This window comes from Carettochelys insculpta, chromosome 11 (assembly GCF_033958435.1).
Source record: "Carettochelys insculpta isolate YL-2023 chromosome 11, ASM3395843v1, whole genome shotgun sequence".
Lineage (NCBI taxonomy): Eukaryota > Metazoa > Chordata > Testudines > Carettochelyidae > Carettochelys > Carettochelys insculpta.
Genome location: NC_134147.1, coordinates 24,045,658 through 24,073,534, shown reverse-complemented (window position 1 = coordinate 24,073,534; position 27,877 = coordinate 24,045,658). Strand labels below are relative to the sequence as shown.

The 27,877-nt window shown below is 39.5% G+C and overlaps 1 protein-coding gene across 1 annotated transcript in view; it reads left to right on the top strand.

Annotated features, from left to right (window-relative positions):
- The window catches only part of ERC2 (ELKS/RAB6-interacting/CAST family member 2), an 868,752-nt gene that overhangs the window by 287,594 nt on the left and 553,281 nt on the right, over positions 1-27,877 (top strand). Inside the window, exon 7 of the mRNA XM_075005383.1 lies at positions 22,145-22,282. Coding sequence (XP_074861484.1) covers positions 22,145-22,282 — 138 coding nt within the window. The remainder of the gene's footprint in view (positions 1-22,144; positions 22,283-27,877) is intronic.

Genomic DNA, 27,877 nt, shown 5'->3' with positions numbered 1-27,877 from the left:
CCCATAATAAATGGTCATCCAGCTAACTAAAATCATGCCAAATTATGGATGTTGCCAGATGAGACATATGGGTTAGAGAGGTGAAGCCTCTAGTAAGGAGGATTAGCCAGCTAGGACAGATTTCCACATTTTTATATAGCATAATATTAATTAAATTGTAAGATCATTAAGCATGTTTTCCTTTCTGTTTAGAAAGCACCTAATGCATTTTAGATATATCTGAAAGGAGGGTGTCTTGCTTAAAAAAGATCAAGAACAAAATTCTTTATTTCAGAGTTGACTGATGTCCTACGGAGAAGAGAACACAAAATGAATGAGTGTTTTCATGCACAAAATGTATATTATCAGTCTGTGCTTATTTTGGCCAGCTTCCTGTTAGAAGTCAATTTTAGCAATAAGGCCCAGTTCACTCTCAACTAGAGTCTGGCAGCAGAAGCCAGACTCTCAGTTTAGGAGCTCCTTTCCCTTTGACAGCTTTCTTTTTTCTGGGCTTAGTCTGCACACCGACCAACTTTTATATTTGTATAGAAGTGTCAGCACGCTTGAGGGTGGCTCAATCCCCAAGTCTCATTTTGGCTTTCTCGTAATCTTTTTCCTAGCTGCTCTGTGGGAACACAGCAGCCAGTCCCTTCTCTCTGAAGGCCCTGTGGCTGCTTCAGTATTCTGAACAGGAAAATTTGCATCCTATGTACTATGGGGGAAAGATGAAATCCTCCCATAGTATTTAGAGCTTGTTAGAAAATTTTCGGCATAATTTATTCATGGAAAACAGAATGAACACACACACTCTCTCTCTCTCTCTCTCTCCCCCCCCTAACTCTGTGTGTATAGATGTATGTCTTTTTATTGCTAAAAACAGTAAAAATAGAAGAGAAATTTTAACCAGTTCTGTTAGTACTGCTCATTTCCTAATACTTGTTGATAGGGCTTCATTATGGATATAGTTTTGTTAACTCAGTCAGCGGTCATGGTAAAATATATAAAGTCATGGCATGGTCATAGCAGGGCTGAAGCCAAAACTGAGCCCCGCTACGGGGGGTGGGGGTGGGGGTGGGGGTGTCTGAAGTTGAAGCTAGGGACGTCATGGGGATGTATTACAGATACAGAATCCATGACCAAATCATAGCCTTAGGCATGGCACTATTACAGAGTCTAAGTATGAGGTTTTAGCAAATTGGAGGTATATTTATTACAGGTAAACAGAAAATCTTTCCGTACATTTTTGTTTCTTAGAGACCCTTATTAAGATGCTATCCAATGTGTACAAGTACATGTTCTCAGCATAGTTACATAAACTTATTATCTTTTAGTGATTATTTGTAGAACTGTGGATATTTTGTAGCCAAGGGGATTATTCTCCTATTTAATGTCTAACCAAACTATATTTGTTTTTATAAAAGTATAGTTTATTTTTCCATAGAATTTTTATTTTGAGTAGTTTGAGCATTTTACTAGTGCTGAGGGATATTATCCCTACTTTACAAATTGATAAACCAAGGAACAAATAATGTCTGAGCTTAATCACACATGAACAGGGCTGGCCTTAGGGCAAGGTAAGCAAGGTGGTTGCCTTTAGCCCCATGCCTTCAGAGTTCCATGTTCCAATAAATTATAGCATCCACCTCCCATTGTGTGGGCCCCACTGTCAGCATGCTGCCTTGTGCCCCTCAAACTATTTGGCTGGGGCTGCATGTGAAGTCTGTGGCTGATGTCTGAATAGAACCCAAATCTCTTGATTCCTAGTCCTGTGTGTTTAACCACTTCAGTATTCATCCTCAATCTAGTTTACTAAAACTTGTTGAGCAGATCAATATTAATACCTCCTTTAATTTCATCTATGAAATATTATTTACCCAATCGCCAGTCTTTCCAGATTATTCAAGTCAAAATCACTGGTGTGTTTGTCACACAAAATTTATTCTATTGAGCATATCTTTCCTGTTTTTGGTAGTGGTTTTAGAGCTATTCTGGGGCTGATGGGTTGAAATGGAGTGGACTGTGAAATAGCAAAGTCAAAGATACAGTAAAGACACGTGACTACCAAATTTAATGTTTTTTTTGGCCACAAGATAATGTTTCTGAATTCATAAGTTAGTAGTTTCTTACTATTGAGCAGTAAAGCATAAACAAATTGTTATAAATGGCAAAATCAAGTTTAATAGAGATAACTATTAGGTCTATTCAGCAATTAGTTTGACTAATTCTTCTAGAGATGTTCCAGTGGGTGCTCTACTCCAGGTTAGCACTTCAACTAGTGTTTGAGAGACCCAGCCTCCTCAATTCCTTATCAGCCGTTCCAGGCCTGAGTGGTCCAATTGAAAACCTTTGTTTCAAATAAATAAGTGTAAAGATAAATTAGTAAGTTTACATGATGTATTTATGTTATTGTGGTAGTTTTGGACAACTTAAGTTTCCATTGTTAGAATTACATCCCTATATATATATATATATATATAAATTTCCATCCTGTAGTACAGTTAGCATTAGGTTAGGAATATCCTGGTTTATCAGGTTTTTAAAGGTGGGCAACAGGTAGACAGATGATGCCTGTTGCAGATGGGCATGCTCAGTGTGTTAGGTGCTTGGAGGAACCTCATATTCCACAGAAATGTGCCAGTTATAACAAGCTGAAGGCAAGGGTAGAGACCTGAGACTTAAATCATCATGATAGAGATGTTCTTAAGACCAGTCTCTGATCTGGGGCAGGAGCCTTCTTCCCAGTGAGGGTAACAGTTTTCCCCATTACCAAGTTCCTAGAGGCCAAAAAAACCAGAAAAAAATCCAGCCATCTTCCTTGCCTCAGAGAGAGCAGACCAACACAAAATGGTCACCAACCAAATCAATCTCATCGGCGCTGGATATGCTGTGTCTTGACACACCTGTGACACTTTGGGCATCTCTGGTTCAAAAAAGAGCTAGATAAATTCATGGAGGATAGGTCCATCCATGGCTATTATACAGGATGCGCAGAGATGGTGTCCCTATTTTCTGTTTGCCAGAAGCTGGAATGGGATTACTGTCCTGTTCATTCCCCCATAAGCAGCGGGCACCGTCCACTCTCGGAAGACAGGATACTGGGCTAGAGAGACCATTAGTCAGAGCCAGTATGGCTGTTCTTATAGTTAACACAATTCACATTAAAATTTGAATCCAGATTTACTCTAAATTCTTATAAAGTACTGTTGTAGACAAGTGTTAAGCAAATTCACATCACAGATGGAAAGCCAGATTGTGATGTTTTCAAATAATTGAGAAGTGTGTTGTCAGAAATGCTGCTATTTCAAATCTGAAACACTGTACATACACATAGGTTTTTCCTCTGCAGTTCATGTCATGGGTGGGGGCTGGTGCTCAAAGAAACATTTACTAGGTCTGAGGTCCCAGTTAACTAGTGCTGTAGGACTCAACCTGAAGAAAATGTAGTGCTAAAGGGAGTTGGCAACTATGTGACTGGGGAATGTTCTAATAACCGATATTTTGGAGAAGGAGATTTCAATGCAAATATTATATGTGAAAACATCCCTTTGGACCTTATGCTATTCTTATTAGGGTATGTCAGCTTTATAGAAAGCTCTCAGACATATGTAGGAATAGGGAAAACTTTCTCTTTTGGTAGCAAAGTGGATAATTTGCCAGCATTTGAAAGCCTAGATTATTTTCTCTGTATGTAAATGATTCAGAAATGTGATAAGTATTGAAATAACTTACATAAGTCAAGAAAATCTAACATACTTTAAAAATGTTTATAGACCATAGCCTCACTGATGAAGACTGGAGAATAATAATAAAAAATATATTACCATAACCTATGTAATTGAAAGCAGCAAAACATCATTGTTTAACTTTGCTTCATAAACAAAACCATGCATTTTTCCATGAAATGCTGTGTTTTAACATATTTTTAAATCCATGTTTATTGTAATTTTTATATCTAGATTTCTTATAACCATTTATTTTGATTTTTTTTTAAATTTATGTAAGTGTAGGCTGAATGATTTTTTTTTCCAAAGAAGAACAAAAGTTCAGTGTTATATGCTGAATCTGTAAGCACTTTCAAGGACTATTCTTTGACATTACAGTGTTCTGAAATGTCAAACTATTGAATTAAAAGAAGTGCGTAGTAGAAAGATTTTGTTAATCAAAGCACTGATAAAATAAATGTACATCTTTCATGGCTGCGGAGACAGATTGCATTTTGTTCTTACTGGATCAGGACCCTAACTAGTTACTGTAAAGTCTGTTAAAGTAATACTAAAAATTACTTTCTTGACTTCTCTGTCACTTGATGACTACACTCTGAAATGTTTCTGGCTATAACTCAATGCTGCTTCATGTAGCAGTGCATTTTTCTGGGCAAAAATTTAATCTGCATCTTTAAAATTTTTGGCTTTCTTCTGATTTTAACTACGAATGTACTTTATCTCAGCATTTAAAAATGTAATAAAGTACACAGACATTGGTATAACTTTTTGTTTTTAATCCTTCCATTATATATATCAGAGTTGTTTCTTTAGGGATACCAGATTCTCGAGTATGTTTGAGATGTGTCTGAAATGGACCATCTGAAGTGTGGATCAGAACATATGTAATGAGTCACACTAACCAATGTAAAATAAATTGTGTGTAAATAGCCATGTATGGTATTTGCATTTGAGCTATTCGTAATATTGTCTTTGTCAGCTGAGTAGTTAATTTTTGTATCCATTATGATTGTGTTACTCTGGTTGGAGGTTAAAAATTCTTAGTCATAAAATCCAACTCCAAAAACACTTTCCGAAGAAAGAAACCTGCTGAGGGAGGAGGGAGGCTGGAAATTCTCTGTTCATAGGCATATATTTTCTGTTGCATAAATGTGTTTTCTGTTAGATCTTTCTCAGATTCTGTTATCTTTTCATTCTTCTTCATGAGACGTCCCTGTGTATGTGCCATTCCAGTGCTGATGCACCCTTATGCCACTGATGAGAGATTTTTACAGTATTGCCTGCATAGGCTGCACATTCATGGTGCCTGCCTCACTCTCCTATAGTGTCTCAATAACATTCATGTGTGGCCTGGGCTCCTCACTTACTTCTGTACCGTCCCTGCCTTGAGATGAAGTTTAGCAGTCTTGCTCAAGAATTTTTGCTTTTAGCTATATGGTTGTGTATGCAGTTTGCCCAGTATCTTAGTCAGATAATTTTTGTTTCCTCTCCCCCTTGTCTTTCCCTAAGAAAACAGTTTTCCATCCCAGTTTTTTCTTTCAGTTCATATTGTGCCTGGCTAACCAGGTTTTAAGAGAGATACTTATAGAGACAGGCCATCCCTTAGCAAACCACTTCAATATTCCTACTACCTATCCAAACTTTTGAACACCATTTGCTTCCATTCTACCACTGGTGAGCCATCACTGTGGACAGGTGAGACCTAGAGGTCATTCAGTTGGGCTATTTCATCCCCTTCCTGTCCAGACCCCAACTTCTCCAATCCATTTCTCTTCGGGGACACTTCTCATGACCACTTACTCCACCAAGAAGTGCAACATCTTCTGTAAATAGGAGCAGTAGAGAGGAAAGATATTTTAATCCATTATTTTTTAAAAGAAAAGTGGGAGATGGTGACCCATTCTCAACCTCTGATGACTCAATGAGTTAATCAAACAACAAAAATTTTAAATGGTTACCCCCACAATCATAATTCTGGCTCTGGAGCAGAGAGAATGGTTTTTAGCCCTTGACCTGCAGATGTGTATTTTCATGTAACTATGCATCCTGCTCACAGGCTTTATCTCAGACTTGTTATAGGCTCAGATCACTACCAATATGAGGTTTCTGCCCTTGGCCTCTCAACAGCACCCCTATCTTCTCCAAAATTCTTGGGGTGGTAATGGGCCACCTAAGGGGAAAAAAAGGAGTGATATTTTTTCCTTACTTGGATGACTGCCTATTCAAAGCACAGATTCCTGAGGAGATGATCCAAACCCATTCAGATAGTAATTGTATACCCACAGGTCTTTGGACTACAAAGAAACAAAAACAAATCCAGATTAAGTCCTGCTCAATGACTGGAGATCATAGGTGCTCACCTTGATTCCATAACAGATACACATTTCTCCCATTCAAGAGATTCAACATCATAACAATTCTGGTTGTCAACTTGCAGAACAGCCCAGAGGCCACTATCCATGACTGTCTGCCATTTCTAGGCTATGTATGGCCTCTTGGACTACAGTGATCAAGAATTCATGCCTATACATTTGGTGCCAACAAGGATGGATGATCACCATCTACAGACCAAACGTGCATTGTCTAAACAGATTTTTAGCCATACCTACTAAAGTCAAGGATTCATTCATATGGTGGACTCACACCTCACAATCTCTGCTCTTCCCACCCACCCTTCTACTATAATTAACACAGATACTTCCCACGTGAACTGGGGTGGGGCCACACAGGCTCACTGTGCCATTCTGGGACAATGGTCCTCTACAGTAGTGTTTCCCAAATGATGTTTTGTGGAACCCTGGGGTTCTGCAAAGTGAAAATAAGGGTTCCACAAGAAAATTCCATTACAATAGCTTACTCCTCTGCAGCTCCCTGAAGTAAATTTAATTGGTTTAATGGCTGGCAAGGTGGTGGGTGGGGTCTGGCCATTAAACCAACTGAATTTAGTTCCGTTATTTCAGTGGTGGCAGGGCAGGGAGCTGCAGAGGGCCCATCACTAACCCTGCTACGCAAGTGGCCACAGCCTTCTGGTGGGTGTGGTTGGCTCACCCCTGCCAGCGGAACACCTCCATGCCAGTCTTCCTTCTGCTGTGTGGATGCTGCCCAGCCGGTGCCACAGATAGGTTAGTCCCAGGGACTGGTTTTGGGCTGAGAGCAGTTAAGCCTGGGGATGGGGGACAGTTTTGTGGGATTGGGATTAAAGCTTTGGGGATGTGGGTGGTTTTGGGGGCTAAAGGCTAAGGTGGGTAAAGCCTAGAGATGGGCGGTGGATTTGGGGTCCCAAAGGGGCAGACGCTGGGAATGGGGTTCCCCAAAATTTTTGTGAGTTTAGAAGGGTTCTGTGGCCAAGTAAAATTGAGAAGCACTGTTCTGCAGAAATCTCACTATACATAACTCCTTTAAATCTCTGAGTGGCCCACAACACCTGTCTCAGATTTCACCCTTACATCAAGCACTAAAACATCAGGATCATGACCAGCAACATTTATGGTTTTTATAAACAGGCAAGAGGGAGCTTGCACCAAGGCCGTGACATTTTGGATTTGGTGCCTGCCAAGACAATATTCAAATTTCAGCCTCCTTCCTACCCAGTTCACTAAACAGCATCTCCAACCACACTAAACACCAGTGAGGTAAAGCTCAGCAGACCTTTTCCCTCTAGATCATGAAAGGGAGGTAAACAATACCATCCTACATATCCAAAATATGGAGCTACCTGCAACTGAATCTTTTTTAGCAACTGCAACCAACAAGAAATACCTGTAATTCTGTTCCAGAGAAAGTCTGGAAGAGCACTTATTGGGAAACACGTTCATGATGAAGTGGAGTGATAATCTACTATAGACTTTCTCCCCTATACCACTTCTCACAAAGTATTACAAAAAATACAACAGATGGAGAGGACGAGGATCATACTAATAGCCTCTATGACCACATCTACATGAAGCTGTACTTGTGGCAGCTCCATGCTAATTAGCAGTCTCACAATTGCAAATAGCTGCTGATCAGCATAATCACAAAAGATTTCGCTCTCGGCAGAGCAAGCTGCCATCAGTAAAGAGGCCATGTGGTTGTATCTGGGATGGCTAAATGCCTCTCTATTGCCAGTCCATTATCCAGGTTTAGCCAGCAGAGGCCTCTTTACAGCTGGCAGCTCCGTCTGCTTAGAGTGAAATCTCATGTGGCTATGCTAATTAGCTGCACCATTATGTTAATGAGCAACTATTTGCAATTGTGTGAGTGCTCATTAGCATGGAGCTGTCAGGAGTACAACTCTGTGTAGATGTGGTCTATATGGCTAGATGGACATGGTACTCATTCATAACAAGGATGTCTGTTTACTTATCAGTTCTGCTCTCCCACTTCTGAATCAATTTATAACAATTCAGGGGTCATCTGCACCACCCCCACATAGTGATGCTACACCCAAAACATGGGTCCTCAGTGGTTCTCTAATGAGGAGGTAGACTGCTCTGAACAGGTACATAGAGTGCTATAACATGGGTGGCACATGTAAATTCTGTTCTGTTATCTACATATGTGGACTACCGTAGATTCACTCACTAGAGTTCTGCCACACAGTTCCTGCTTCCATGTCTCTTTCACTAATATTAAACTATATTTTAGAACTTAAAATGATCTTGGCTCTGCTATAGCTCCATAAAGGTATCTCTGGCAGCAAACACAGCATTTCACCATAAGACTTTATCCACCCCATCACAAAAGAGTTCCTCAAGGGCCATCAGATCATATACCTAGACATCAGATCGCCCACTAAACCCTGGGATCTTTACTTGGCCCTCATATTCTTTATGCAGCAAACATTTCAGCTGCTGGCAACATTTTCCCTCCTACATCTATCCAGGAAAACTGCATTTTTAGTTGTGATTTTATCTGCATGACATGCAGGTGGTCTTGGAGTGCTGATAGTGTGACTACCATACACTATATATTATTTTAAGCACAGAGGCACACTCCAGATGAACCTGAAATTTCTTCCCAAGATGCACTCATCTTTCCATATCAACACACCTATCCACTTACCAACCTTTTTCCTTAAATCACGTCAACACATCTGAATCTATGATTCACAAACTCAACATGAGGAGAGTATTGACCTTTTATCTGGATAGGACTAAGCTGTTTAGAGATTCCCCTAATTTTTTGTTTCAGTTGCAGAGCAATCCATCTCTAACCAGACAAATCCATCTCTAACCAGAGATTGTCTAGTTGGAAAGCAGACTTGATCTGCCTATGCTAGCAAGTGAAGATGAATCCTTCAGCTTTGGTTAGGGCGCACGTGTCAATGTCTGCGGCATTCTTACATAACATTTCCCTCACAGATATTTGCAAAACTGCCACCTGGGTTTCAGAGCACATGTCTGCTAAACATTAGGCTCCTTTCTCAGGGACCCTTGACCAACAGTCAAAGGGGCTGAATTATGCTGTCTCTAGCTTTCTTACCAGATCTGAAGCCACTGTCTCCTTAAGTGATACTGCTGTTCAGTCATCTGGTGTGGCGCATCCACAGGGAGTTCTCTCTGGCTGCGTCTACACTCGCCCCACCCCATCGGAGTGGGCATGGTAATGAGGTAGTTCGAAGCAGGCTAATGATGTGCTGACATGCATATTCAGTACCTCATTAGCATAATGACAGCCATACAAATTTTGAAGTGCAGACTTTGAAATGCAGACTGGCAGTGTAAGTGCCACAAAACTAATTCAGAGTGAGGGAACGTCAAAGTGGGGCACTTATTTCAAAGCTGCCTGCATCTACACTGCCAGTCTGCATTTCCAAGTCTGCACTTTGAAATTCATGTGGCCACCACTGTGCTAATGAGGTGCTGAATATGCATGTCGTCGCCTCATTAGCCAGCTTCGAACTTCCTTATTACCATGCCCCCAAATGTAGAAGCAGCCTCTCTCTCTTTCTTTCTCTCTCTGAAAGAGGAAGTTACTTCCCTGTCCAGTAACTGATATATCTTGATGTAAAAGACAAGTATCAGAATAGTAGCTGTGTTAGTCTGTATACGCAAAACCAACGAGAAATCCTGTGACACCTTATAGACTAACACATTTTTTTGGATCGTAAGCTTTTGTGGGCAAAGATCCACTTTGTCAGATGCATGTCATGCCTGCATGTATCTGGCGAAATGGGTCTTTGCCCACGAAAGCTTACAATCCAAAAAATGTGTTAGTCTATAAGGTGCCACAGGACTTTTTATTCTTCTTGATATGAGTATCTCTGTGTGAGCTCCACTACATGCTCTCCTCCCTTCTACTTCAGAGTTTGGAGCAGTCTCCGTTGTAGAGAAATAGCTGAGGAATCGGGGTTGAGCAAATGCTATTGATGCATTGCATTGTACGAAGGGCCCATGTGGATCCTGCTATAAAAATGTCTGAGCAAAGGTGCAGAGCCACACCAACGTGTGGAGTTGGGCACCCACAGAGACAGTCATCTTAAAGAACATCAGTTAGTGCACAGATGAGTAACTTCTTCTTAGAATGTTATAATAATTTGCAAAATGCTGTTTGGAAATTAGTTTCTTCAAATACATAAACTTTCTACTACATAAAGAATGAAAGAAATTGTAATTACAAGTTGTGCTTTTCTTGGGTTTTGCTTTTAGAGGAAAATGAAAATATTTTTTTTATTTACTTTGCTGGAATATAGTGATTCATGATATAATGTGATAGAAATTTCAAAAAAACAAACTAAGGCTAAGTCTACACTATTCCAAAACTTCGAAATGGCCATGCAAATGGCCATTTCAAAGTTTACTGTGAAGTGCTGAAATACATATTCAGTGCCTCATTAGAATTAGGGGTCGTTTTCGAAAGAGATAGATAGCAGATAGGAATAAGGGGATTTCAAAGTTGGTGGGGTCCTTTCGAAAAGGACCCACTTCTGGACGAGCCGTGCGGTGGCAAGCCACAGCACTTTCGAAGTGCCACGGCTGCTGGCATTCTAACGAGGTGCTGAATATGTATTTCAGCACTTCATTAGTAAACTTCAGAATGGCCATTTGCATGGGATAGTGTAGACAAGGCCTAAGAGGAGTCGAACAAAATTAGTTTTAGGGATTATCTGTATTAGTCTATGTAACCAACCAGGCTCGGGTTCCCCAGAAACGAGGCTGCACCCAGAAGGTGAGTGCTATATTTGGTTTATTGAAAGCGCATGACATCTGTGACGGGAGCCCCAGAGATGCCGCAGTCACCAGTGGGGGAAAACCCGACGCATCGGAGCTTCGCTCAGGGAGAGGCTCTGTAACAGGCCTCCTAACACTAGCTGATAAAGCTGAACTTGTTAACATAAGATTGCCTAAAATTGCCTATGCATTTCTTATCAGTATTTCTTGTGGCCTACTGCCAGCGTAGCCTTGAAGTCTTGGCAAGCGCGCCTTGTTCTGCAGTAGTTCCCATGGCAGTTATTTTGCAGCTTTTCACCTTGCACAGACTGGTCTGTTTAGATTCTGCTGAGGATTCACAGAGGGGCTGGACTGCACTATTGACCGTTACAATGTCTTCTCGCACTCTACAGTCTACATCTGCAAAACCAGCAAAGAATCCTGTGGATCTGTTAATCTCTAAAGTGTCACAGGACTTCTTGTTAGTTTTGTAATACTAATTTTAGGATTCAGAGAACCAGTATTAAAAAGTGTTTCATGTTTAAATATTTTAAAACCCCATATAAATCCAAAGCAGAGTGGAAAATATGTTGAGCTAAACTAATTTTATTAACAAATGCTTTTAAGCTTTCACAAGAAGGCCAAAGGACAATTTCTCTGGAAAATTCTGTTACACCTTAATGTAGATCTTTGAAGGCGCTATTTTGAAAAGTTGTCTTTATTATATTGTTTTCTTGCAAATTCCAGAATACTGTCTCTTAGTTTTAATTTGGGTAATGAAAGTTCTTCTTTATTTGAAAATATAGGTTTTTGTAGAATTACAAAGAATTTTGGCAGATGAGATTTAATTTAATCTGTTGAGTACTCAAGAACCATTCCTGAGACAGTGACCAAAAAAGTGACAGGATTAGCACTTGCAGTTTATTAACAGGATGCCTAATAGAAAATATTATAATCAGAGAAAATAAGGCTTTTAAAATATAAATAATATCAATTTTAAATTAGGAGAATATGCAAATTTATTAAAATACCAAAAGTTTAAATGAATTTATTTTTACAGAGATAATGGTGCAGCAAAGGTAGATAGGGATTATCTGTTAACAAGTAGATGGTAATGCATGTCCCACCTTGCCATAGGCATTCATGTGAGAAATAAAATTAACATCACTAATGGGCTAGACTGACTGCTAGTATCTGATTATATATATAAAATATGCACACACCTAAATTGTGAGAGAGAGCAGTACTCTTTCATAATCTATGTAATTGTCAATTTAAAAAGCCTGTGAAGAACTAGTTAATTTGATAAAACAAAGCAGCCCAAATGTAGCACTTTAAAGTCTAACAAAATGATTTCTTTAGTGATGAGCTTACATGGGACAGACCCACTTCATCAGATCAATCTCATTTCCAACACAGACTGACATTTATAAGTACAGAGGACCAAAAAAAAAAAAGCAATAAAAACTGACACATCAAATACATAGGAAGGGGATGTTACTTGTCCTACCTGTGACATCTCCTCCCACCCCTCATCCCCCTCCTATGTATTTGATGTGTCAGTTTTTATTGCAATTTTTTTGATACTCTGTACTTATTTCCAATACAGAATGACATTTATAAGACTGATCTGGTGAAGTGGGTATGTTCCACAAGAGCTCATCACTGAATAAATCATTTTGTTAGTCTTTAAAGTGCTACATTTCGGCTATTTTGTTGGAGTACAGACTAACATGGCTACTTCTATGTTACTAGTTAATTTGATGTGTTACAAGATTTTAATATTTAAGCATACTAAGTCCTTTTGCCCTCCCTAAACCTACTGAGAGATGTGTCCAAGATAGCTAACCATGAGATCTTGTCTCTGCTGGCACATCATTATTAAACACTTGTCCATTTCCACTTTTTACTTTAAAAAAAGTGTTTTTTTTTCTTTGTTTGATGTTTAATCTGAATAATTTTAATGGTGTTATCCCAGATTAGGCCAGTACCAGTGTAAGAGGAGGCAAAACAGGCCATTTGTATGGTGCTTTATCTTTGCGCCATGAATTGAATGATCTACCTTAAATCAGTTGTCATTCAGTAGGGATGGTTTTCATTTGCTGCATTTTCTCTTTACCTCTGAGAGAAGAATTTTGTTAAATGCTGTAATATTTTAGAACATGTTTTCTTGGTTAGGTTGGATTATATTTTGAAATTAGTTTTTAAGGGGAAGGAAATCATGTAAATGCTTTGGAATTCGGGTAAGCATTGCATATAGGAAATAAGTACCTTAATTTGGGGTGCCTACAATGGGTAGGTCAAGCTGATAACAATAAAAGAGCACACCTTGACTTTAAATAATGATTACATATTTTTGCAAACACTCTCCAGGTATTTTCCCCCCCTCCATTTGAAAATACATTTTGATGAAGCTGAAACATGCAATGGCTTAGATATTCCACAGGGGGTCATGAAGTAGTTATTGGAATTATTAATACTTGGATGAAAGTAAAGAAACCGGGTATGTACCAGTTAATATAATTTTGGATGTGACTATTACCATGCCATAAAATGAAAATTCTCAACTCATTAACACATCTCCTATTTTTGTTTCTGTATAATAATATACAACTGAACAAAAATATTACTATGTGTAAAATTGAGTTCACTTACAGTAAAAAGCTGATCTACATAGTATCTTCCCAGTGTCTTGTCCAGCCCCAGACGCTTTGCTTCATCAAGGAAAGATAGTTATCCATTAATACTCAGGGAGCTGAAGTATGTAGTCACTCTTGAGCTATAACTCTTTATACAGGGCCAACTACCAGATATAGAGCATGAATCAGGTCAGAATTTGTCCAATTGCTGTGATGCATATTTCTGTGTTTAAATACAAATATGGTAATCTTGTCAACAGTTCCACTGATCATGATGATGAAAATGTATGATGTATAGGTGGCGTGCCTTTTCTAAAGATAGTATTTTACTGTGTCACAGAACAAGTAGGGATTTCTTACCCATAGTAGTGTCATTTAATCACATCATTGTGCTGTAAAAAGTTGAAATCATGATATAATTCTGGTATAGTATTATCTGACATATTGACCTAACCTGGGGGCTAGCAACCAAAATAGAAAGAAGAGCCATTTTTTCCAATTCATTAAAAAACTAAATAATTCAAGAGCTGTAATGCATGAGACAGTTCTTAATAAATAACGTAAAACCATACTTTTTGTAACCCTTATTTTAAGAACTGTGCACACAATGGTTGGTAATGGGATACATGTTTCTTGCAGGACGTTCACAAACCTTTTACATATTCTATTTCCTCCCACTTTGCATGTGGGTTTGTACCACTGTTTTCCTGACTTTTATTTCTGAATTTTCAGGAAAAATTTTCAGGAAGACAGTGCTTCCAGAAGGAGAATTTCCTTCCAGGAGGTCCCCTGGGGGCCACGCTTCTACACGGCTATTTTAGAGTCTGGAAGAGCTTCTTCTGCACTCCAAATCATGTGACCATATGCTAATGAGGCACTGGAAGTTTACATCTGCACCTCATTGGCAATTTCTGGGCTGTTCATTAGCATGCCACTTCCATAACAAGTGGCATGGCAGAAACAGCCTTTGTGTATGTATCTATATTACACACAAACCCTAACTGCTAACTATAAATTATCTAAAATGTCTTCAATTTACTTTCGTCCTTATTAAGTAAACAAACAGTTTATTTCAGATATTTTTTTTCATGCCAACATGCATTCTGGTTTTGTGGTGGTTATACTTTTTTGCTCATTAAGGGTCAGATTTCAGCTGCCATAAGTCACCTGAATTCAGTACGGTTAAATGGGCAGATAATTTGGCTTTAGGTTTCTGATAAATACTCTAATATACTCGATAATGTAGTTCAGCTATAACAGTAATAGTGGATTCATCCTGCTCCTATTGAAATCTTTGTGCGCTTCTGGTTAAAAGTTGTTTTGCATTTTTGCAAAGTATTGCATTATTGTATGAAGTCAGTGCCAATTTTTCTATAGATTTCAGCAAGATCAGGATCTGGTCTAAAGTATACTCTGTTGGAATCTAAAAAAAATAAAGATTTAAGCCCTGATTCAAGACTGTGATTAAGGGTTTACTTAATTTTAAGCACACACTCTTAACTGCTGTCCTGACTAGGGATGCTTTCTGGAATTGGAGCTTTAATATGAAGTCCTTCAAGAGGAAGACTAATTAGTGAAATGAACTGGAGGTTTTGGCACATAAGGGCACATGTCAAGCTCTGATGAGGTAATCATTTTCACATAAAGACTGGAGCACTGATCCATTTAATGATTTTTCACTGGGACTGGATTTTGAATATAGTACTTACACAGTTTTCCAGATTAATATTAAACTAATGAGAGATAATGTTGGAGCAGCTGCATCAAGCTGTACACTAGACCTTTGTGATTAATGTGAAACACATTGGTCACCCATGAGTTTGATGTGCAATGATTTGAGAAGAGCATTTTTTCCCATAAAGGCCCCACTGAACCATTAGGGTTGCAGTTTCATAGCATATTTCTTTTGGCCAGTTTGCGAGCACCTACATAGTTTTCATATGGGAGGTTAAAATGCTATTTATTATTAAAAATGAGAGGATATACTTAATTTAATCAGTGTATTACTGCTTCAAACCAATGTTTAGTTAAGCATCTCAGAATTTGTTTTAGAAAATGTCACACCAACTTTCTGAATGATTAGCTCTACTATACATTGACAACCTACCTGCTCACAGTTTCCCCATTATTTTTTTCTTTTACTCTTTCAGTACACTGTGGCTATGTCTACACTAGCACACTACGTCGAAGTAGCCTATTTCGAAGTAAGGACATCGAAATAGGCTACTTGGATATGTATCGTCTACACGTCCTCCAGAGCTGGTGCTGTCCACGTTCCACGTCAAAGTAGCGACGGGGAACATCGAAAGGAGCCACCCCAGAAGGAAATGTGAAGCGTCCACACATGCAAGTGCTCCCCACTGAAATAAGGGGCCAGTAAAGCCCCTAGCTGCTCCCTTAAAGGGCCCCTCCCAGACACACTTGCCCTGCATAGCATGAGATCCACAGAGCTGACAACCAGTTGCAGACCCTGTGCATGCAGCATGGACCCCCAGCTGCAGCAGCAGCAGCCAGAAGCCCTGGGCTAAGGGGTGCTGCACACAGTGACCATAGAACCCCACAGGGGCTGGACAGAGCGTCTCTCAACCCCTCAGCTGATGGCCGCCATGGAGGACCCCGCTATTTCGAAGTAGTGGGACGCGGATCGTCTACACGCCCTACTTCGACGTTGAACGTCGAAGTAGGGCGCTATTTATTCCCATCTTTGGATGGGAATAGCGATTTCGACGTCTCACCGCCTAACGTTGATTTCAATGTCGAAATAGCACACGGCACGTGTAGATGCAACACATGCTATTTCGACGTTGTGCTGGCTAGTTCGAAGTAGCTGGCTAGTGCAGACGCACCTTATTATAGGATTTGATATAATCTGCATAAACCATAGAAAGCTGGAACATGATATGTTTGAAAGAGTTTTTTTTTGTTCCACATTAGTATTCAGATAGGATTCTTAGAAGGCTCTTGAAGACACTAGTTGTAAAACAAATTTAATAGCCATGAAATAATCTACAAATTTCAGCTTCATATATATATACACACTAGTAAGTTGGTGATAGGAAGTCTGTGGCAGTTGCTTCACCAGCCAGATATATAATATATTACGGAAGAAAACATGTTTTATAAGACTACCTAAAAAGTATGTGATAGAATTTTTGGAGGCACTTTTGTTTGTAAGTGAGCATAATATCCATAATATTTGTTGATTTTTAAATACAGAAAAATCAAAGTAATTCAACCAATGTGTCTTACTTCATGTATTGTGTCAACCTGAGCTGCAGTATCTGTGAGCATAAAAATTTTATCCTTCAACAGTACTCTGTGTATAACCACCACCAGCCAAATTGTTTCATTTGGAGGAGGAAGATAACATCCTTGACAGTGTCTTTATTCACCTCTCTGTTGTAATGAATATAAAACATTGTTGCTGTCCAAGGGCGGCCACTTGGCTAAATAACAGCCAGATGTAAAGTTGTTAATTTGTTCAATGATTATTGCCATAAAATGCATTTATTTTCACCTTTGATATGTATTTGAAGAACTACAGTCCACAGAAAAAGAACAACAGTAGAGCAACCTGACCAAAGGTTCTGTTATTGCAGGAACAGTTGCACAAATAGGAATGTTGTGTATAGTAGTGTGTTAATCTCTTTTTGACATACATAGGTATATCATTCTCCTTGTGCTAATCCACCTTTGAAGGCTGACGTGGACAACAGCTAGAAAAGTAAAACTGCTGTGATGGTTCTGCATTAGTGGGCAAATAGGAATTCAGATGGAATGAGTTCTCACTTTAAGAAAGTCTAATTAAACTCCATATTTTGTAGAAGAATATCAGCTTCAATAATGATTAATGGAAGTTGTGTTACTTTGTGGAGGCATTTTCTCACTATTTGGGGTGGCATTACAATCAAACTTATCCAGAGGCATAATTTTTGAAGGCTTTGCAGGCATAACTTTTGAAGGCTTTGCATCATTTGGGAAACTTCAGAAAGCTAAAGGTATTCTTTTTTTATACCCATTTTACATTGTAGCCCTACTGAAGCAGACAGGTAAAGCAATTTGCTAATATCTTATTAAAGGTTGCTTGCATAACTGGAAATAGAACCAAGGATTCTTGATTTTAATATGGCTGAGGCATTCAATAACATAAATCAAAAAGGAGTATCGTAACGAGGAAGAAACAGGTAAGGAGTGTAGGGGATAGCTCAAGTAAGTTGTACTGATTTTTTAGACTTTGTTTTGGATTGTGAATACACATTATAGTAATTGCCATCTGATCAGCTCTGATTTGGTCTGTCTTCACTCTTGTATATTTTAAATTTTTTTCCTGTTTGCATTCTTAATGTTAAGACATTTTATGTTGTTTGCAGCGTTGTTGCAGCTAGGCTTTGAGTCCATAGGCATAGTTTGACTGTATTATTTGGTGGGCATGGGGGCAAAGTGTACATGCACATTGAAGCGGGTTCCCTTGACTCACTGGCTCTCTGTCCCACCTGGAGTGATACATAGTCTGTGGTGCTCAATGGGATAGCCCTCGTTGCTACTGGTGGCTGCTCCAGCACCGGCTGATGCAGCAGTGTCATGGATCTGGTGCTGCTGCGACAGGGATACCACATGCCAGGCTCTTGCTTCCTACCCTTCAACCCCAGCTCCCTTATCTTCCCCCTGCCCTATCCCACTGTCTCTTCCCCTTTCCTTATCCTCCAGCCTCCTCTGCCCCCCTTGCCTTACCTCCTACCCATCTCCAGACACGCATTGTTCTTCAGGAAATGGGGGGGGCATAAGAACCCAAGAGGTAACATCCAGCTGCTGGGGAAGCAGACCAGAGTACAAGAGAACAGGTACTCTGTCTTGTTCCCTACACTCCCTCTGAGCAGAAATGTATTAGAGATGGGGGGAAGAGGCACAGCGTGAGAAAGTGAGAGCCCCCGCTCCCAGGAAGACTAAGTACAGCCAGCCCTGCAGGGCAGCTTGATGCTCTTGGAAATGTGTGGGCAAGGAGAGTGGCACATGTATCTGTAAGATACCTCCCCCACTGCTTGTGGGGCAATCCCCCCTTGTGCTCCCCCAAACTACACTTATGTATTAGCTGATATTGGTCACAGAATATGAGAGAGAAGGTAGGTGACGTAATATTTTGTTGGACTGTCTTCTGTTGGTGAAAACAGTGAAGACTAAGGAGCTGTTGACAAGGGTGGTTTTGATCAACAGAACCCTGTCTACACAGCTTGTTTTTTGACAATAGAAGCCTCTGCCAGGACAGCAATCTCATGTGACAATGCAAATAGTGTGCAACTATGCAAATAAGTATCTATTTGCATTATTGAGTGCCTCATTTGTGTGACCCGGCTGGCAGCAGCACACCATATAGACATGGCCAATGTCTCTGTTAAGTCTAGGGTTCTTAGTGTCCAGCAGAGGTATAAATTCAAGTTTCCAGGATTGTCTTTTGAAGGTGTTCTGCATGATTCCTTTGAGGTTGAGCATTGAGAGGTCACATACGGAGTGATCACTTTGTGAAAGGTGTTCACTTGTGAGCAATAGTGTTCTTTTTAATCTTTTTCATTTTTTCTGTGTGAGTTCATCTGAGAGTGCAGTGATTGGTTTCACCCATGTGGTTGTAGGTGCATTTAATGCACTGGGTGAGGTATGCTACATGTTGTGATAGGCATATGTTGAACTCAGGAATCTTGAGTGACGTGTTGGAAGGAGCAGTGATCATCAGAGCAGGAGGTATATCAGCATATTTTGCTTCTGTTCTTCTGGCAGAATCTGGTGCCACTTTAAGTCTGTGCCCCCTAATCTTCAGGAGAGCTTGCTTCTGGTGATCAGCTTGCTGAGAATGTGGAGTTGTTTGAAGGTCAGAAGGAGAAGAATGTTCAGAAAAGATATCATGGAATACATTGCCTAGGGCTGTTGTGGAATCTCCATCTCTGGAGATATTTAAGAACAGATTAGATAAGTGTCTATCAGGTAAAGTCTAAACAGTACTTGGTCCTGCAATGAGGGCAGGGGTCTGGACACGATAACCTCTCAAGGTCCCTTCCAGTCCTATCATTCTATGATTCGTGCTGTGGTCCTGAAGCATGAGCTGTAATTGTGTGATGATACTCTGTATGGGTTCTAGAAGGGCTCTGTATATGATTACTTTAAAAAAAATTCAAGTATATAAGGCAAAAAGAAATATTTTACAAGAATGTATTTTAAAGCTGTATTATTTTTGCTCCTTGGTATTTTAAGGTTGTAAAAAGGAATATTTTGCATAGGCTGGGTTTTCTTTAGATAAGAGGTGCATGATATGAAGTAAGAGAAATAAAAAAAAATATAGTCAGTGGTTACTAATGTAGTCCCCAGGAGAAGATCCAGACTACCAATCAAGTGCAAGAGTTATAATCTGCAGTTTAGTTTGTTTGTTCTCAGGCTATAGAAAATGGATAAAAGTGCCTGGTTGGCTGCCAGTACATGGTTTATTTGCCAAATATGTGGTTACATACTTGTTCAACTTAATCCATATCACAGGTTCTTCCTATTAAGAGCCTGCTTTACATGCAGTTACTTTAAATCAGTTACCCACAAAAATATTTTATGGTGTGGACTTTGCTGCAACATATGGCAGGTTTGTCATGGTTTTTTCAGTCCTGAAATCTTTATGTGAGCATGACTTGCATTGAAAGCAGTAGGAATTTTCAGTGCACAAGGAGTGGTTCTTGCAGTGTAATATTTAGGGATATTCTGACATATATATTGTAACTGATACCTCAACAGGTTTTCTCTGTTTTATATCATATTTATATCATAATTGACCCTTCCTGCCTTGTTTCTGTGTTTGCCTTTAACAGTTAAGGACCAACTTTACTTCCTAATGTTCATACATTCATGCCAGCAAAACTGTGACTAAGAGCAAGACTCCTGGTGGAGATAGGCTGTCCAGACTGTTCATTCCACAAAAAGTTGAAGATGAACTAAATTTCACTAGTTGTCTGTAAATTGCACCATAAAGAGATGTAATGCTGTAATGTCTGCAGAGGGCAGTGAGTGTAATCTGCATGTACATGCATGTGTGCAAATGTGTCCACCTTGTCAGACAAGTGTCAGAGAGGTAGCCGTGCTAGTCTGTAGCTTCGAGAACAACAAGAAGTCTTGTGGCACCTTATAGACTAACAGATATTTCGGAGCATAAGCTTTTGTGAAGCATCTGATGGAGCAGGTCTTTGCCTATGAAAGCTTATGCTCCAAAATATGTGTTAGTCTATAAAGTGCCACAAGACTTCTTGTTCTTGTCAGACAATGACTCCTATGCCCAATTCTCTATGTAAACTAAGATAGGGTGTTGTGGAAATAAAATGTGGTTGCGTACAGGCAAAGCCTTTATAGAACATTGGAGCATTTGTCTAGAGAAGCATTTCACTTATTTCCAGATACCGTTTGGGATGTATTTCTACAGGCCAATTCTCATCCAGCTGTAGTAAATGGAAGATTATGGGGGTTTTCTACAATATGAATATCAGGCCCCTGATCCTTAAGTACTGTTCCACTCTCTGCAGATTAATCTGGGAGGCGATGGAGGCAGGTGGCATAAAGCCACCTTTTCTCTTTTACAGCCCTTGGCTCACTAGAAAGCCACTTTGCTCTCCCTATCATTTCTACGGTTGCATGGAAGGGACTCTTGCACTTATGTTCCTGGTCCAACTCAGTTATATACCTGATTATAAAGAGGGCCAGGAGCTGGTGGTATAGAGCCAAATGCACTGTCTTTACATTGCACAGAAATTTCTGTGTCAAGAATCTCCAGGTGCTGTGAAAGGGCAGCTCGCTGCTTACTTTCTGCTGCCAGAGAAGTGCAGAAGGGACACAGCCAGAGGTGAGGACATGCGCTTAGATTTTATTGGAATAATTCAACATTTTAACAAAAATGTTTGATAGCTATAAGATGGTTACCTAATAAATTGCCTGAGTAGAATTAAAATGTAAACGAAATAGTGATTTATGATAGCGTGGTATTTTGCCAAAATTAATTAATACTGGCTAGTAAAGTTTACATGTTGTATGGTGGACTCTCTTCATACTTTATATCTTTCATAGGCTTTTGGTTTTGCTTAATTTGTACCTCATTTATCTTGGTTGTTGACATAATTTAAATGTGAGATGCTTTATGCCATTTTCCTGTTCAGGTTAGTTAACTCTGTTACTCTTATTGCCGTTTGGGTCATGTTCAAGTTAGATAATGGAGCACTCAGAAGAAAGCAAGAATTGTGTCAAAATATGTGTCATTTTGCCAGTTGCAATGTACATGATCAGTACTCCTGGTTGAACCTTTGAAACGCTAATGAGTGCTGGATGCACCTTTGAGGGCTTGGTTTGAATAAACATTCAGAAGTTAAGGCACTTGTCCATCGTTTTTGAGGCTTCCCTTCTTCTTCCACAACATGCTCCAAATCCTCCCTTCTGCCCCCAAATTTTCTAATATATGCCTATGAATATTGAAAGAATTCAACGAAAGAGGAGGTTGCTGTGTTGCTCATCATATGCAGCATAGAAGATCTTCAGTTACCTGAGTGGTACAGCACGGTACACATACCTGTAGCTGTTTTAATAATGCAAATTATTATGGTCCACCTCCCGGATTGAAAGATAAGAAGATATTGATTGATATTGTGATCTATTTTATTTTTAGATTGAAAATCTTCAAGAGCAACTTAGGGACAAAGATAAACAGCTAACCAATTTAAAAGACAGAGTGAAATCATTGCAGACTGATTCCAGTAACACCGACACTGCTCTAGCAACACTAGAAGAAGCTCTGTCAGAAAAGGTAATATTTAGCATGTAACAATGTTTTATAGTACCCTTTTAAGGAGGGGTTGAGGCATGTCCAGAAAAAAAAATGTTGTTGTTTAAAGAAGTCTAGCACTAGTTAAAAAAAATGAAAGAAAGTTTTATCTAACATTACCAAACTAACACAGAAAATAGCCCCCAATGTATTTTTATTTGGTATTATATGCTTTTCACCTGCAAATGACTTTATCCCACATTAAGTGGCATGTTGTTGGAGAAGGTGTGTGACATCTTTAAAGGCTTGAGAGACTGGAAGTTACCTGGTACAGAGGTGAGGCATGCAGAACAATGTCAGGCTAGTGTTGGGGAGTCCAGATGACCAGAAGAAGGCAGGAAACTATTGATACTTGAGTCTGTGTAGTTAAAAAAAAAAATCTGTTCTATTTTGTGTTTGTTTTTTTTTTCCTTCAAGACAAGGCTGAGCACCCTGCATCCATCAAAGTAGTTAAAATAACAGGTTTCATCATGACCCGCTGTGGGCATTACACTAGTTGCTCCTTTGTGGCAGTGGTGGTGTGTGGTTGGGCATGGGTTGTGGGGTCAGGAAGGAATTGCATTTACAAAGGCAAGGTGGGGTTTTAACCTTCTCCATCGCAGTTTGAGGACTTAATAGGGGCAGTAAAAAAGGGGGAGGGGTTAGACTGTGATGTCAGGACTCATTATGTAAGTTTGGGCAGATATCTAGTTCAGGTACTCAGCAAGGAATAGATACAGTAATTGGATAAAACAAATCTGGAAAATATTTAATGGAGGTATTCTTTATAGGAGTGAAAATGGGCAGGGTTGGGTGGGTATGAATGGTATGGCAGGGAGTTACCACCCCGCTTCTCTATAGCTCCCATGTGAGGAGGTGAATGGCAAGATTCCATTAGCTGACTAGGGACCACAATGGGCAAAGGGGAGGACTATGTAAATGTTTATGGTATTACCTGCACTGTATAGTTTTACCTGCTGAGTGTTCTCTGACATTTGGAAATAAAGTTGTGGCTTAATTAAACCACGCCCTTTGTTTCCTGTGCCTCTTTCAACATGGCTGGATAATGCCCAAAAAGCCTGGGATAAAATCCTAGCTCAGTTGAAATGAGTAGAAAAATTCCCATTGATTTCAGTGGGATCAGAATTTCTCCCATAAACCTTCAATATCCAAGAAGTGCTATTGAACTCAGAGGACTATTCTTGTAATTAAAGTTCATCACACATTTTGTTTTTTATGGAACAGCTAGCAAATATTTAAATAAACTTGATTGATTATGGAGCCTTCCCAGTGGTAAGTAGGACCCACTCATAGACACCAGTCTGAATACTGTGAAATGCTGCTCTTTGTTGCTCGGGTTTTCTGGAGTCTATAGGTACAATTAAAACCTGCGTTCGGAGGTGTAATTAGTGTAATCTATTGTAAGTAAATATATTTGGGGCTGTGTGTATATAATGCAAATTTTAATCATATAATGAGGTAGTATTATTTAATCATGTGAATAAATTGGAGAGTATTTAAGGAATATAGCTGCAGATAATAAGTGCACCATGGTGAATTTAAAGTTGCTTTGTTTGAAGGCATTGTCATCAAGTGTGTTTAAGCAGAGAACTGGGAATCAGAAGGCAAGTGATTTAAGTACATTTGTATTTGTAGAGAAATTTCTTTCTTCCATGTAAAATAGACCAGATTCTGAGCACATGTAAATCAGTATGCCATTTCACATCAGCTGAAGATATAGTCCAATATGAATAATACAGAGTTCTAAAAGTTACTTAATAGTAAGTTCAAACACACTTTCAGTTTCGGGCTTTGTCCCTCATCTTTCAATTTTTAATAGTTTATTTTTTGTAGACTGCAGTACTGTGGTTCAAATTAGAGAAGTCCATCAGAATCATTGTACGTGTGAAAGGTTACAGACCATGATGTTTATGTCTGATGTTTTCAAGACCAGATCAGGGAGAAAAGGTTAATGTAGTGGGAAATGCAAATAACAGGACACTTGGTTCTGTGGAACTCTAAACAAAAAGAGGAACTGCCTTGGAATAAAAATAGTGTTCTGGTTTGTTTGATTTGCATACTTCAGGTCATATGTGTTATTCCCTTTTGCCACACATTGCAGATCACATTTAGCTCATTACCTATTATAACTTTTTCAGAGTCCTTAGTTTTCCCTGGTAGAGCCTCTCCTCCCGCTCCCCCTCCCCCGGTAAATATTGCACACAAGTCAGATCTTTAAAGGTGCTTAAATCCCTTAAAGATACAGGCAGGTGCCTAGTGGGATTTTCAAAAGCACCAAGCTATCTAACTCCAATTATCTTTGGATGTGTTGAAATTCATGTTTACTTGTTCCCAGCTTTCCAAATGATCCTGATTCCTTTCTGATAATCTTTTCTTATACTTATTTACCTTTTCAGAAATCCTGGTAACATCAACAAACTTTATAAGCAATTATTCTTTTTATAGAAAATGTGTAAAAATATTTAATCATATTGAACTGAGAATTGATCTTCACAGAATCTCACCAAACCACTTTTTTTATTTTCCATCAACAGTTGTCTTTTGGATCACTCAGTTAGAAGTTTTTAACCTATTTGATGCATGCCATATGGATTTTGATTAGTGCTAAACTTTTAATCAGAATGTCAGGCAGTGGTAAGTTAAGTGCTTGACAGAACTGTAAAAGTATTACATCAACATAGTTACTTGATCTACCAGACTTGGAGTTCTGGTGAAAAAATGATTGTGAATTATTTCAATAAAACCTGGTTTGCTGGAAGACACATTGATCGGCATTAATTATATCATTATTCTTTAAGTCTCTTATCAGCCATTCTATTATTTTGTCTGGAATTAATGTCAGGCTAACTGACCTATAATTATCCATGACATTCTGTTTACTTTTTTATGTATTGCCACTATGTTAGCTTTATTTTAGTTCTTTGGCTCTTTCCCTCTATTCCATAAACCTTTAAAACAGGTGCATGCAAATTATCTAGACGAGCCAGGCTTTTTTGCTTTTGTTTTTTTTTTTTAATTTTAGTAGATTATTTCTTCCTTGGTTAATGTTAGAATAGAAAGCAATTGATCATCATTATGTGATAAAAGTTCATCATCCAGATTCTCTTAAATATAGAACATGAGTGTTTGTTGAATGTTATTGCCTTTTCTGCATCATTATTATTTTATGATCACCAGCTGTCACAGTTGCCAGACAACTGTGAGAGGATCCAGTTGCTGAATTCCTGGGTGTTTTAAGCCCATAGAGTCTGAAAGGAATTCAAACACTGTTGCTGTCTTAGAGCCATTGGGCAAACTCTTGGGGAGCAGATCTTCTAACTATATAATGACCTGTCCAGCTCCTAGAGCAAGTGTTCACCCTTCACATTCTCCCCATATCTTAAATTTTCTCACTCACAGAACTCCACCCAAAGGAGTGAGCCTCATTGTTTACCTCTTCAGTTTGAGATGGTGGCCCAACCAGGAGCGTAAGTCTCTGGACAGCATAGTTTTTAGGGTCACTAGGACTTGACATCAAGGTTATGATCCAAGTAGAGGGCTGCAGACCATACGTGACTTTCGTTGACTTGACCTCACAGTGGTTTGTCAATTTCATGGTGGCATGCTTGCTCACGTTGTGTACAATGGTCATATGAACCATTTTCAGTCATCAGTGGTATCAAGCAAGGCTGTGTTTTGGCCCTAACCCTCTTCAGTGAGGCCATTTTCTGTGAAAGTGGCATGCTAGTAAACGGCCTGAAATATGCTAATGAGGCACAGATGTAAAGTCCCTGTGGCTCATTAGCATAAAGTCACATTCTTTGGAGTCCAGAAGAATTTTCAGGAAGGAGGACTTCCTTCTGGAAGACCCCCAGGGGTCTACACACTGTTTTGGAGTTCGGAAGAGTTTTTTCTGGATTCCAAATCATGTGAATTTATGCTAATGAGGCATGGGGAATTTACATCCATGCCTCGTTAGCATATTTTGGGCCATTTATTAGCATGCCACTTTTGGAGAAAGTGGCGTGTGTAGAAACAGCCTATGATATTCTCTGGCATGCTAACAGATACCTTTTGTGACAGTCACACCAGGACTGGTATCAGATACTGAACTGCTGGCAAGCTCTTCAATTTGAGGAGACTGTAGGTGAAGACGGAAGATTTAAGGAAACAACTGATACCTTCTCTTTGCTGATAGCTATTCCCTGAATGCCATGTCTGAGACTGACTCTTTAGGGTGTGACATTTGTCTTTCAATTAACATCAAGAAGACAGAAGTGATGTACGAGCCTACACCAGCAAAGCCTCACGTAGTTTCTGTTATCACAGTAAATGACCAAAAACCCTAGATAGTGGATAACTTCACCTACTTCAGTAGTGCACTCTCACATGTAATTCAGATAGTTGATGAAATGTCAGATTGCTAAAGCAAATGTGGCCTTTGGTAGACTAGCTACCAATCTGTGGGAATGTAGAGGTCTTAATCAACAAACAAAGCTGAAGCCTTCTCTGATGTATGCATATGAAACCTGGCAATGTAGAGAGCTCATGCTATGAGACTGAATAACTTCCACAGGGGCTATCTGAGAAAACTGATGAGGATAAGATAGAAGACACTGTGGGCCAAGACAATGGGCGGGCACGTCAAGCAGAATGAGCATGGCATGTCACCAGAATGTCAGATGAGTGATTGCCAAAGATCTTTATGGCAAGCTAAAGGATGGAAACCAGCATTAGGGAGGTTAGAAGAAATGTTCACGGATTGCCTTGAGATATCTTTGAAGCATTTCAACATTGACTCAGGGTTTTGGGAAGATCTCATTCATGCTCATTCCACCTGCTGAAGCCTCATTCAGACTGTTCATACAGTCTCTGAACAGAGGAAAACTGCTGAGGCAGAGCAGCTGTGTAAATCTTACAGTATTAGCATATTCACCATTAATCAAGTATGCTATAGTGGCATCTCTTGTTCAACATGCCACATACATCAAGCCTGCTGAATGAAATGCTCCTCCTCCTAACTTTTGTGTTTTCCCGAGAGGACCATTTGAGATCAGGCAGGGAGGGTTCCTCCTTACATCATCAGGCTCCTGCACCAGTTTCTCCTGTCTTGAGTAGCTGAAGATGAAGACCTTCAATAGATAATCTTCTGGCCTTTTTGTACTGTACCAATGTCACTGTCAGATAACTGCTAGATTAGCCTTGTCGGGTGATGCCAAACTCCTGTCAGGTGACTTTATTGCCAGGCAACTTCTCCCCTGACAAACTGTCTCTTTGGGTGGGAGCCAGCATGTCATTTTGGGTATTTTCTATTTAAGTAGAGGACTACCTGGGGTTACCAGTGCTTTATTGTCAGCGCTATGTCACCAAGTCTTGGGATTTCAGTCTAGCAAAGAGGCAAAGGAGAAAACAATTAGTCTCTACAGTCCAAATAGACTCTACCTCAGTCTGATAGACATAAAGGGAATTTATAATTTTACACAGAATTAAATAATTGTACAGACAACTCCCTCAAATCACCACATTATCTAATAAAGGACTTATACCATTAATAGGTTTCTTGTTGTTCCTGAAGCAATCTGTGAGACAGCCCTCTCT